Below are 13,540 nucleotides of genomic sequence, written 5' to 3'. Positions count from 1 at the left end.
ACCCCTTCCATTTAGTCCAGAGTAGTGCAGAAAAGTCCAGATGAATCAGAGAAAAGGAGTTACACCGGTGAGTGTCCAGCAGTGCACTGATCCTGGTCTACAGAGCGATGGCACACCATGCCCTAACTATGCAAATTCACACAGCTCGCGTACACAAAAGTCTGAGCCAGATGCGTCACTGACTAAGACAACAAATCTGCATCCCAACACATGACTAGCACCAGGCTCCAGTAGTGGTCCATCAGGTGAGGGTGGTGATCTGGAGGAGAGGGAGAAATTCAGGAGGACAGCTCTCGACTTTCAGTCATGCACTTCTTTCTAAAAATAAATAAATAAAAAGAATAAATAAAAGGAGCAGAGCAGAAAGCAGAGCTCACTTCTCTTGCACCTCCTCTACAGCTCCTTCTGGCCAACGACCAGACCTCCATATGAAGCTGTAGGAGCACAGTGATGAGGGTCCCTCCTCTGTTAGGGAGTTAGATCAACAAGCCGATTTAAAAAAAAAATATAAAAAAAAAAATAAGGAAATAGTGAGCCAGTAAGAGCTCGGCAGCACCTCAACGTGGCGGCATGACTTAAGAGGCTTTGCTTTACACAAAACACAATCGGTTTCCTGTGAAAGCCCAATGTCTAAAGACCCGGAGAGCACGACACAGGAAGAAAAAGAAAAGCTGGGCTGGATTTTTGGATTGGAGTTGTGTTCTGCTGTAATCTGAGCATCTGTCAGCAGGAAAGGAAGCTTCTCTCTGCTAGATGTGATAAAGCTGCAATACAAATGTAAACAAATGTAAACATCACCAAAGCAGTAGATATATTGTTCCCTAAACAGGAACATTCCAAAAGGGCTTTACATACACATATACTTTACATATACACTGCCTGTACAAACAATAAAGCAAAAACAGCCCTGCTCTGAGGGTGGACACACTGCCAGGTGAGTATTACATTGGCTTCAAATGTAAAACCATTCAGTACGTGCATGACTGCTATCTAAGATGAGACCTGACACAATTATCTCTGTGTAAAAAAAACCACAGAAAAAAAATATATATATTTGCTACTGAGGTGCTGGACTCTGAGGACAAAGGGACAATGAGAGCCGTGTTAAGGGTCCATTTGTGCTATGTGTGACTTTCACCCCTATTTTCAGTCTGTCCCCCCTTTCGAAGGCTGTGCAATCGCTCAGGAGAGTTTGTAAGCACAGGGGACCACTGTCCTTGCTGACGGCGTCTCCTCTGACGTCAATGGCATTCTTCTCATGTTTAGTGCAACACTCTAAGGCTGCTCAGACTCAGCTCTAAACTCTGGAACGGATTCTCTCCAGGATTGACTGGGAGAAGAGAAAAACCTCCAAACCTAGTTTTCTTGTACTAAAAGGTTAATGCAGCAGCCCACGTCAGGCTGTGGGTCAGATTTGGCACAAGTGTGTCAGATATGTGTCATCATGCCACAACTTTAGGCTGGAAAAAAAAAAACTGTCCAGTGAATGTACTGCTGCTTTAAAAATACAAGAAAATGAAGAACGCACTGCGAGTGGAAATATTTTATAGAGACATCATTATCCATGGGTGGCATAGTGGTGCAGGAGGTCACTGCCTCACCGCTCCAGATTTCCCAGTTTGATTCGGAGCTCGGGTTACTGGGTCTGGTTTCTGCTGTGTGAAAATGTGTGTGTGTGTGTGTGTGTGTGCGTGTGTGTGTGTGTCTGGTGCCCTGCAATGGACTGGTGTCCCTATTTGCAACCACTAACAAATGTATTAAAGAACCACACATTATACGTTTGATCCATTTATCGTTATGTTTATCAACGACAGCGGCTGTTATTACTTATGTTACAGCATTCGTTCCTTCACCAGCCTCTCTTTTGTTTTCTGAAAGTTAATAAGACAAAACCATGTGGCTTGGAGCGAAGCACAAAGCCCTCCCTTCTGGAGACTCTTCTGTGACGCTTAGGCTCTTTCTGAAAATGCTAAATAAGTGTCATAGTCACCGAAAGCCTTACCATGTAAACAATTCTTTGAAAAAAGGATTTTATAAATACATTTATGTGAGTATTAACGCCTCCTGACCAATCAGATTCGAGAAGATTAAATAAAACACCTTGCAGGTTTTTCCAACTTCCTGTATAATCCTGTGAACTCATCCTGCTTTCTCTCACAGCGAGACGCTTAAAAGCCTGTAGTAATGCCAGATCCATCTCTGACTAAGAGCTGTAGTGCTGTGTTCATGAAATCATGCACGGCAGTAGGTCTTAAAGTCATAAGGTAGGATGGCAATGTTTCACGGTGTGAAATTCCTTGACTCAGGAAACACATGGAATCTGTGCCCATCGTGCCAGCCGGATGGCACGTCCTCACACCATCCCACAGCACGTCACCACTATCCATGTCACACATACACACAGAAACCACTTCCAAGAAAGCAGTGGGGAAGAAGCGGCGTCGTGGAAACTGGCTTCTCTGTGTCCCTGGAGGACGCTGATGAGTGACGTCAGAGTTCAGATGACATCATTCTCTACAGTCTAATCCGCCTCTCTCTCTCTCTCTCTCTCTCTCTCTCTCTCTCTCTCTCTGTCTCAACCATTGCCTCATCTCTCCTAGTTCTTATTCCATTCACCTTCCAGTGCAGCATTGCCAAGTAGAGGGCAGAACCTTGCTATTTTTAACAGGTGCTATTTAAAGCCCAGCTCATAATACAACAGATCAATCAGTATCTGCAGGTGACTCGCAGTATAGCCGAGTGCTGATTGAGCAAGGGTATGTGTGTGAACGGTGCATTATAACTTTCTAAATACAGACTCCAGTCTAGTATAAAAGCCTTTAAACAGCCCTAGGCTTAACAAATGCATGCTATTACATGCTGAATTCAGAAATTCCCAGTTCAGTGACAAATAAAACACCACTGATCTTTTGAGGGCTTTGATTGACCGACACATCTTGTGAGTCGTAGCAAGGTTTGCTTTCATCCAATAAAGGAGGTGGTACGCAAGAAAACAGTGTATACGTCAGGGTTTTTCTTTTCACCAAGTAATTACACAAAGGTGCATTTCACATTCTTGGTGAAAACATACTTCATCTTCATCAACCATCGGTTTGATGCGTTATATTTAATCCAATTAGATTTCCTACCTAGCCATATTTTTAATCAGTTCAATACTGCATTCCTCATATACATTACAGGAAGTAGAATACCATGAAATCACTGGATTTTCTTAACAGCAGTTTTCATGGTCTAATGATGGAACCTCTGCTGCTGGAGGAATTAGTCATGTAAGCCACAAAGTGGTAGTTTGTCTCCCTCTATAGGTGAAATGTAGAAATTACACAAAGGCATCTCATGAGTTCAAACAAGGGCAAGTTTGGCGCTCTCAGATATGGTCTGTAGGTTTGAGTGTCTTGTACAAAATAACCTACTAAAAAACACATTTCTGTGGAACAGTATGCTATCAGTTACTTAACCGTTATTTGTTCCCATTGAGATATCTAATATTTATCCTACAAGCAAATGACGATCTGTCCTACCGTTTCATACACCATTAACCGAGTCGGTCACATTCATAACTCATAACACGATACGAAATGAAATCTTACCTGTGAAGGAAGCCTTTTGGAGAGGAGGTGGGTTACACATGGGAGCCCTCCTGCAATATGACCAGATAAAGAGAAAGCACTTTATACAGAATACTGTCGACTTTAACAACGTCTTAATTACACACGTTTTGAAGAATGTCTCCAAACCTGGACAATGGATCCCGTGCACAGTTTTACTGGTATACAGTACGCACCACATACTAACACTGATAAAACTGCACTCACTTATTTGTGGATCTTTCTTGCTGCAAGTTGGTTAACGCTGCAAAATTGTTCCGTACCGTTCTCAAGCTGGCCAGTACCTACCGAGAGAAGAAACCAGAATGATGTTAACAGGTTATATGTTATACAGAGCTTCAAATTTTCATCAAATACAACTAATTATACTCTAATTACACTCCACATAATTATAACACCAAGATCATTATCTGTTTTAAAATGAGATTATATATTTTAGTAGGAATATATTTATTTATACAGAGAAGATATGAATAAATAGTGCCACAGTTCTGGATTCTGATTGGTCAGGAAGTTGTTGACTGATTTTCTCTAAAAGAGCTCACGCTGGTCATAACTATATTATAAATAGGTTAGGTGTCATTGATGAAGAACTAAATACATTATGATTGCTGACAAACTGCTGTGGGACATGATGTTATAAGAAAATAATCAATTTCTGGGTGATATCAGAAACTTTGTTATTAATGTTATTTTCCTATAACGTCGTATCTCCTCGTCTTTTTTTTTTTTTCTCCTGCTGCGCTGCTGAAGGAGCCGACAGGCACTAACCTGGGCAAACGGTGTTACAATCAGGTCATCCCCGTGACTGCAAGAGAGTGGACACAGGAAGTGAGTTAGTAGTTTGGTACACAGACAGCGTCTCAGCTACAATGACATCGAGGAGGAGGTAGTCATGTTCCTGTTGTGTGGTGCTCACATGTCTGAAATGCTGCATGCAATGTTGCCGCCACAAAAAAACCATATCATTAAAAGCAAAAAAATAAATAAATAAAAAATAAAAAAATTCAATTGTATTTTATTTATTTATTTATTTTTTTTTTTTTAGAAATAAAGAAAAGAAAGTTCTGGATAAGAATGTGAAGGAGAGCGTTATCTAGTATTACACTTTGCTTTGATGACATGGTTTATATGTGGGACAAAAGTCCAAGGGAGGAGGAATGGGGCGCTTGTCAGGCGTTTGGGGATATGAACGTGTTTCTTGCAGGTGAATGTTAATTAGTTGGATGTAGATACTGTAGGAGGGAGATCATGGATTGATATCATGGATGGTCCTACTGAGGGACAAAATATTCATTCTCCAGCTGCATCAGGAAAGCCAATAATCAGCATTTATCTCTAAATGTCTTTAGTGTTCGGTTTTTATTTGAATCAGACTCACAAGCAAATGCAGTGCTTGTATTGGTCTCCTTATTTAAAAAATGAGCAAATGTAAACATAAAATAACATGAAATATATGATCGTTTACGCTCAAACGCATGAGAATAACTGCCACCTTTATTATAGTATTTTTGGACACTTGCCTTGGAGAGAACACCACTTAGTGAAATGTATTGCTGTAATGTCTAACAGGGATAAAAGTCATCTTCAGCCTCTTTACCATTTACATGTCAAGCATCATTATATCCTTAGGCTGTCCTCTTTAATACAGACCTCAAGAAATCAGCATACTGAGATGGTTATTAAAAAGCCTTATATTTGGCTTGTTATCTTGTTCCTGGCATAGTCAAGCAGGTTTTAGGCTGAAATAGCAAAATTCATAAGAGCCCCACTGAAGCCACAAAATAGCCCCAAAGCACCCGTAATCCACCTCCAGACTTTAAAGTGCAGAATCAGGTGTTTTTCCTTGGATGCCTTTTTGGTTTTCCCCAAAAAACGAGAGAGAGACGAATGACCGAGTGAACCTGCATTTGAGCGAGCTTATTGTAACCTTTATATTTATAAAGAAAAGGGACATGAGGAATGAGAGCATCATTTAGACTCAAGAGACATTACCTTTTAAATCATTGTGTTTTAGACGATGATTCATGCTCATTTATACAAAGGGTTCCAATAATTATGGAGGCCACTGTATGTATAATGAATCTTTGTAAACATGAAACAAATGTGATATTTGTTATGTCCTCCATCTCAGAGAAGCGGTTATGTGCGTTTCCCTTTAATACGGTTTAAAGTGACTGGAATGGAGATGTGAGCTTTTCGACATCTTGAGTATAGAAAATGAATCGGAGTGAAGAGCACCATGTGTATGCCATGTGCTTGTAACAGTGCACGCTGCTTCAGTGTCCCTCTGTCCTGGCATGGCTCAGACTGTCCTGGCACGGCTCAGACTCATGCCTGAGACGTTTACACTCAGAAAGGTCAGGGCTAAATCCATCCACTAAGAAGTCAAAAAAAAAAAAAAAAAAAAAAAAGAAAAAGGTGTTTTCCCTGCTGCCTTCTACACCTCTCAATCTCATACAGCCCTCATGTAGTCCTTCTCTTTTACACAATGCCTCTCCCCACTTCTCTCCTCTGATCCGTGCCAATAGAAGACTTATTTATAGTCTACAGCTATCCACAGGAATACATGAATTGAACAACTGCTACACACAGCGCTCACAAAGTGTGTGATTATTGTTTTTTTAAATATATACTGGTGCGCAAAAGTCCAACACCCATTAACAAAAAGTAGTACAACACTTTAACCCAGTGATTTGTATTATTTTAGAATGAGTGATAGAAATCCTGTGGTGAGAGCAATCAATGGTTTTTGAGTCATTTAGGAAATAAAAAAAATATATATATATATATTCATAAATGGTCTATGGCAAACTACAACTCTTCTGCAAGGAAGAAAATTAATAATAAATAAATAAATAAATAAATAAATAGAATACTCACAGCTGCCTGTAGAAGCAATGCCACTATTGCTATTTTGTGCACTGATAGTTGCAGAAAATGATCTTTTTTTTTTTTTTTTTAATTTCATACATTTAAATCGTCATTCGATTATATAATTTGGCCAGGGGATGCTTAAACTTTTGCATACAACTCAATTCCATTATAAAGTGTGTTAAACCCACAGGGTGATTAAAGGTTTTCAGTGTCTAACACACAACATTAGACTAAATGAGTGTAATATTCTGTTCGTTAGGCATAACCGTCGCTAAAATGTTTTATGAAGAAAATGATAAAACACTTTAAACAAAGACGACACACAAACAGCACATTATTTATTGACAGTGTGTGGCATGCTCAGATCAAAATGCAGGGCGCTGCAGTTTTCATGAAGCCGATCGCACCTTTTGCGACAAACCAGGCGGCATGCATTGAGGTCCAAACTGAGCCTGACACTTAGTGGCGTGCAGGAGAGAAGGGAGGAGTGCAGGAAAAGAGAGGAGGGAGATAAACAGCCCTGCAGTGTTTGCGAACAAAGCGAGAGATATCCACATCTGGCACAGCAGCAAAAACATACCGGCGTCTGTCATTGGGCTCGCTGAAGAAACGGCATATGACCCTCATGGCTGGAGTTGCTTGTTTGCAGGTCACTACAAGTAGTCCTTTGATTCGACCTACCGCCGTAGACATGTGCATGCGTGCGGACTTGTGCGCATGTGTGTTCCTTGGTTAGCTCACTTAACGCTATATCTTCATGCGCTGTCCAAGTGAAAGGTCACTGGAAGGAGTGCGCAGAGTGTCACATGCTTTCAGACGACTCTGTCAGTATGGGATGTGGTGCAATAAGCTTGTCTAAACATAGCTCGAGACCACAGCTTACTCACATGCCAACAATCCAGAGGTGATTAACACAGAATGCAACCGAAATGCATGTATTATAGTACATTTATCAGAAATGGCTAAACAAACCATTTCAAGCCATAATATAACATTAAAACTATTGTCTGATAAAGTGAAATAAATTGATTTTGTTCCAGTGGTTGTCTGTGGGCTGGGATATATTAGGGAACAGTCAGTTCTTAAAGTTTATGTACAGGAAAAATGAACGAGTGCAAGGATCTAAGTGGCGGGTGAGGGCTGGACGACTGGGTCAGAGCATCCCTAAAGGCAGGTCCTTTGGTGTTCTTAGTATGCAGTGGATCGTATCTACTAAAAGTGGTCCAAGGAAAAACAACCGGTGACTTGAGCACTCAAGGATCATTGATGCGTGTGGGGCATGAAGGCTAGTCGGTTAGAAGAGCTACTGTAATGTAAACTGTCGAAAGGTTATACTGTAGAAAGGTTTCAGAACACGCTGGAACTCATGAGGCTGTGTAGTCTCAGACTGGTCAGAGTTCCCATGGCGACTCCTGTCTACCAACAACAGGCACCTACGATGGACAAGTCAGCATCAGATCTGGATTATGGAGCGATGAAAAAAAGGCGGCCTTGTTTGACGAATAACATTTCGTTTACATCATGTGCACGATTGGCTGCATGAGCGTCACTTGTCTGAAGAAGAGATGCTTGCACTATGGGAAGAAGGCAAGCCAGCAGAGGGTATAATGCTCTGAGCAATGTTCTGCTGGGAAGTCCTGGCATTCGTGTGGATCTACTGTAACTCTGACACCGATCACCTACCTAAACATTATTGCAGACCAAGCTCATCCCTTCATGATAACAGCATACAAGGTGATGACCTCTAAATTCCTCAGATCTCAATCTGATTGAGCATCTGTGAGATGTGCTGGTCAAACCAGCGACGCTCAGAGGAGTCTTGTGGAGTCCATGTCTTGGATCAGAGAGTTGAGATCTCGACTTGCCAATATTTTCTCACTCGTCTTGAAAAAATATTGCAGATGCATCAGATCTGGCTTGGTCATTCAGAAACACTGATCTTTTGGTTGAACCAGTCCTTTGTGGATTTGGATGTAAAGCTTTGGGTCACTGTTGTGCTGAAAGCTGTTTGCATCTTCAGCTTACTAGCAGACACCTGAAGGTTTTGCAGTAAAATATATTGTAGCTGTTCATCATTTCCTCCACCATCATAAAGGATAACCACCAGCATGCTGCACCATGAGTATGGTGTTCTTTTGTTCCAAACAAATGTTACATTTTTCATGCATGTTTTCACAATGAGTTCACATGTTCTGATTTGATGTATCTATGATCATGAACAATAACACCGAGGGCGTTGATTGGGTTAGGAAGGGATGATGAGTTAAGCCCCCAGAGACTATGACTCACCAACAGATGCATTATCATGACTCATCCAATGAATGAGTGGTGAGTGTCCAATGGCCGTATTATAACAGCAACAGTGCCACCTGCTGACCGGAACAGGTACTGTTCTGTTTAACAGCTCAACACATAAGTTTTCAAACTGTGTATAGCAGAATGAACTTAAGCGCTAACAGACAGACGGGTTTCGTGTACTGGTAAGTCATTATTTGTGGTGCAAAATGTTTTTAGTCTTCAAAAGACCAGGGGCTTTTGACAGTACATGAGGGGCTTAAGCCCCTGAAGCCCCACCCTCACAACGCCACTGAATAACACAATACCCGGTACAGGGAATAACTGTGAACAACAGAAACGAGCACAGAAATTTGAACAGGAAATGACATATTATTGGGTGGTTTGTCATGCGAGTCAATAAAAAGGCATGTCTGCTTTCCTATATGTCTCTGCATTATGCATATAGCGGTGCAGAGTTACACACAGAACTTGTAATGGCAGGCCAAACAGGATTGAAGGAAAGACAGCGGAGGCATGAATGCGATTCTTCAGAATGCATCTGCTTTATATCGGTGTGCTCATCAGGGCTTAAACAACACCAGATTTACTGTATTTCAACTCACCATCGCTGTTGTGCAAGTAACACATACAGTAAATAATGTGCAGATATAAAAGTGATGACAGTTTGCTTTAAAATGATGTTGTCTGATATTTAAAATGACGAGACCGATTATTAACATCGACACGAATACACACACAGGGTCTATATTTAGTACCTTTGCTGTACTTTATATTACATTATATGACTCACTTCAGGATGGATTTTTGTGTATAACACATTGTCTTTTTCTATTGATTTCCTTCCATCTCTAATGATTGTAGCCTATTAGATGCGATCCCTATTCCAGTTTGTCCCCTAAGTTGAAGCCACTGTAATAAAACATTAAAACATAAAACAGATGAGAGGAAAGTAGACGTTCACTTCAGACGTGGTTCTCAGCACATAAAAATATATTGTTATTAATTTGCTTAAGCTGATTCATTTGACTTTGCTTTTTTTTGTTTTGTTTTTTTTTTTTTTTTCAGTTCGAACATCTCATCATTGCAATCCTTGCTCATTTCTACACACATTTTGTCTCTTCAAACGACGTATTAGCAAAAGGAAGAACATTCATATTACTTTGGAACTCTTTAGAGGAATTTGTTATCAGTTCATCTGGGATGTTACATGCAGAGCAGGGACAATGCAAAAAAAAAAAGAAATAAGAATGGATACTGTCGCATAAACACACACAGATAATCATCCATCCAGACACACACACTTTCATGCCATGAGTGAGAATCTCAGGCTTGAGCTCAAGTCAAATTCATCTCCTCCATGCAATTTCCCTCTCGACCTGTGCATCGAATGCGTTTTAATGCCCAGAATCTCTGTGTGATATCAACAGTTTGAGCATTTGCAGTGATTGGTTGTTAGCCATTCTGTGCATTAAAGGTGAGGGAGGAAGAGAGGGAGGTGGGGTGTTCTCGGTGCATGTCAGACCATGATGCTCGTGTCTAAGAGTGAAAGCAAGCCGATGCAGTTTCGTAGGATAGCATTCGTTCTTGGAGAGCCAGCACTTACGTTCCACTAATAACCGGCTCAGAGCGCCGAGACACCAGGCCTGGCCTCTGCAGATGGTTATTCCTATCGATAAGGACACAGGTCGTGAATCATACACACGTTCATACGCACTCAACACACATTAACCCACAGAAACACACACAGATATACACAACAGACAGACTTTGCATAGCTTTGCGACTTTTGTTGGCTTATGGTTAACACATTCTGAGATGACAGGCACAAATTCGCATCGTTTTTGTTGCTCTACTTACGTTCGCTTCCTCTAATGCTTTTGACTTAATACTCAATGTGTCACTTACACAGCTTCCTCTAGAATAGTTACGAACGAAACTGTTCAGAGAGATCTGAGAGATGGTGAAAGAGGCACTAATAAATACCTTCAGAATAAGATTTTATCTGGATATTTACTGACATAAGTAATAACATTTTAACTCATGTACTTCTACCATCTCTGATCGTATCTCAACTGGACTAAGAATACATGGCCATGAACAGCCTGATTTCATTAAAATCGTTTCACGGCATCTAAATACTTAAAAATGGACAAATAAATAAAGAAATAAAAAGCTCTCCTTGAAGCTTTCTCAGAACAACTAAACACATCTGATTTACATCTGCGGCTGTATAAAAAACTAGGTGTGTGCCAACCTTCCTGTGTATATGCGTGTTTTGTAGTGTGTGTATGTGAATGCAGTAATACAAACAGAGTCATGTGATACATCATGCATCACACTTTGGGTTGGGTGGCAAACAGTTTACACATGTCCTCTCAAGTGAACACATATGTGCACACACACACACACACACACACACACACACACACACAATATGGTCTGACTCATTCTTTGCCTGTTTGAGCTATTGCCATATTTGCTATTTCAATCTTTTAGCACAATTTATTTAAATGAGTCTAAATTGCAAGCCTGTAACTGTTGGCTTTTCTATTCGCTGGTCACATGTGCCGTGGGTGAGACACGTGAATGAATCCAAATTCCTCTTTCATGCTTTTATCTCGTCTGTACATGAATGATGCAAGGGTTAAACACTAAAGACGTTACTAATCTCCTGGAGGAAGCATTTAACTTCAGGACATAGCTCGTTTTCATGAAGAGAACAAAAGAATTGCTTTAGGTGACATGGTCTGTTGACCGGAAAAGGAAAATGAGTGTTTTAGCTTCCCCGTGCAAAAGTACTCACATGTCACTGGCGATGGATGAGTTGCGAGACATGGACTTGGGAGACAGGTCATAGTCGCTGTCTGAGCGGTAGAGGAAGGACTCCCTCCTCTGGTTGTGTGGAAAGTTGGCCTGAAGAATGAGGCCAGAGCCTGGACTGGTCATGGGATCCAGGGGACTCCTTCCTGAAGACGTGCCATTGTCCACGTCAAAACTGCAGATAAAGACAGAGAGAGAGAGAGAGAGAGAAACATTACAAAGAATATTTGAATCAAACATCCAGTGGATCTACAGCATTGTGCATGAACCCTGTGAACTCTCAAGCTTCTACTGCCAGGTGGACATACTGTACAGGGTATGAAGCTCAAAAGTAAAAAATCGGACTGGATTTATTAGTAGGGTCTCCGATATTTGAGAAATGCTTCTGAAAACTGCGTTAGGCCACCAAACAAAACAAAAATCAAAACAAAATTGTAGCCAATAATCAGAAAGGGGCGGGTCTTGTCAATATGGGCGGAGAGAGTGTTCAGTGCGCATGTGCGCATATTCACAGATTGGAGTTTCCCGAGTCAATAACTCCTGAGCTAAACGCTGTTACTACACAAAACGCGGTTGTAGCTGCGTCTCTACATTACTACGATAGAAAAGAGGTGTTATTTGTGTAGTAACAGCGTTTAACTCAGGAGTTATTGACTCGGGAAACTCCAGTCTGTGAATATGCACCAACTTCCTGCTCCTTCAGTTCTCTCCAGCGCTGGAAAGCTGATCCTATATTAACACGTCCTACTTCTTGCCTTATCGTAAGTCTTTCTTCGCTTTCTTTCTTTGTTTTTATCCTCCATGTCAATGTTAAACCCGCTTTCTGCTAATGTCACACATGCGCACTGAACTCTCTCTCCGCCCATATTGACAAGACCCGCCCCTTTCTGCTCATTGGCCACACATTTGTTTTGATTTTTGTTTAGCTTGTCGTCCCGACTCAGTTTTCTGAAGCATTTCTCAAACATCGGAGACCCCACCTTTAAGTGAAATGGCACAATGAGCTTTAATATTACAAACAGTTTTAAAAAAACCTCATATTAAGATCAGGTCTGGTCTTCATTCTTGTCCTGCTATTGGTTTGTTACCCATAACGTGCTCACGTGTGTTGTGTTAGCTGTGATTAATAACACTTGTTTCATTTGCAGTCTTGCATTTTAAAGCAAATCATGCTTTAGTTCCATATTCTCCTGATTCTAACTGTTTACCTGTGGTATGATTACGGATTACTGATGTTTCACTGGATTCTTAAAGGGGGGGAAAAACTGGATGAATGAACAAAGAGATCTGGGTTGATTTATAATCCAAACTCTGGAAAGTACTCTGGGAAACCTCTCTTGCTGAAGACATCCAGTCCTCCTGAGACCAAAAACTATGACAGACACACAGATAAACAAACACACACCCCTTCTGTCTGAGGATACTTTCCAGAACATCATGTAGCACTGAGAAAGATGTGTGTGGTGCTCTGGATGAAGTATTCCGTCTCTGATAAATCATAATCTCTGGGTGCGGAAAACATACAGTACTTGCGTTCCTCACCTAAAAAGGATAAAACGAGTCACCTTGGCACAGTTCTGTAATTCAGCCAGACATTTTGCGCCGCTGTTATTTCAGGTATTAAAAGGTATATGAGAAAAGGTGTATGACAAAATGTCTTTTTATGTCCCTCAAAATGTTTCCTGGAGAATATTAACTCCATTATTTTCTACAAAAGCACTGCTGAATTCTTCATTCTGATTTGGTCAGAAAGTTGTAACCTTGTAAATTAAACAGGGACTTATGATTAAAGACGCTCACGAGATCAACGATCTCAGTGGTCTCAAGTTCTATTTGTTTGTCTTATTAACTACCGCTCGCGGCAGCGAAAGGATTAAAAAAAAATAAATACAGTGATTTAGAATGAAAACAGCTTGAGACACTTCATTTTGATTGAT

General features: G+C 40.8%; 1 protein-coding gene across 11 annotated transcripts in view; it reads right to left on the bottom strand.

The window, feature by feature from the left end:
• Nucleotides 1–13,540, bottom strand: part of LOC132863255 (cAMP-specific 3',5'-cyclic phosphodiesterase 4D-like) — a 156,482-nt gene that overhangs the window by 19,620 nt on the left and 123,322 nt on the right. For 5 of the 11 annotated variants that reach the window (XM_060895970.1, XM_060895969.1, XM_060895974.1 and 2 more), the window contains 5 exons: nucleotides 11,587–11,778; nucleotides 10,387–10,449; nucleotides 4,380–4,416; nucleotides 3,816–3,892; nucleotides 3,591–3,640 (listed from right to left, as the gene is read on the bottom strand). In XM_060895970.1, the coding sequence (XP_060751953.1) occupies nucleotides 3,591–3,640; nucleotides 3,816–3,892; nucleotides 4,380–4,416; nucleotides 10,387–10,449; nucleotides 11,587–11,778 (419 nt within the window). Of the gene's footprint in view, nucleotides 302–3,590; nucleotides 3,641–3,815; nucleotides 3,893–4,379; nucleotides 4,417–7,065; nucleotides 7,569–10,386; nucleotides 10,450–11,586; nucleotides 11,779–13,540 lie in introns of those variants that run through there. The other 6 variants (XM_060895972.1, XM_060895971.1, XM_060895976.1 and 3 more) reach the window with 4 other exon arrangements.

The sequence above is a fragment of the Tachysurus vachellii genome, chromosome 20, assembly GCF_030014155.1.
Source record: "Tachysurus vachellii isolate PV-2020 chromosome 20, HZAU_Pvac_v1, whole genome shotgun sequence".
Classification (NCBI taxonomy): Eukaryota; Metazoa; Chordata; class Actinopteri; order Siluriformes; family Bagridae; genus Tachysurus; species Tachysurus vachellii.
The sequence above is the reverse complement of the archived record's forward strand: the minus strand, read 5'-3'. Positions and strand labels throughout refer to the sequence as shown.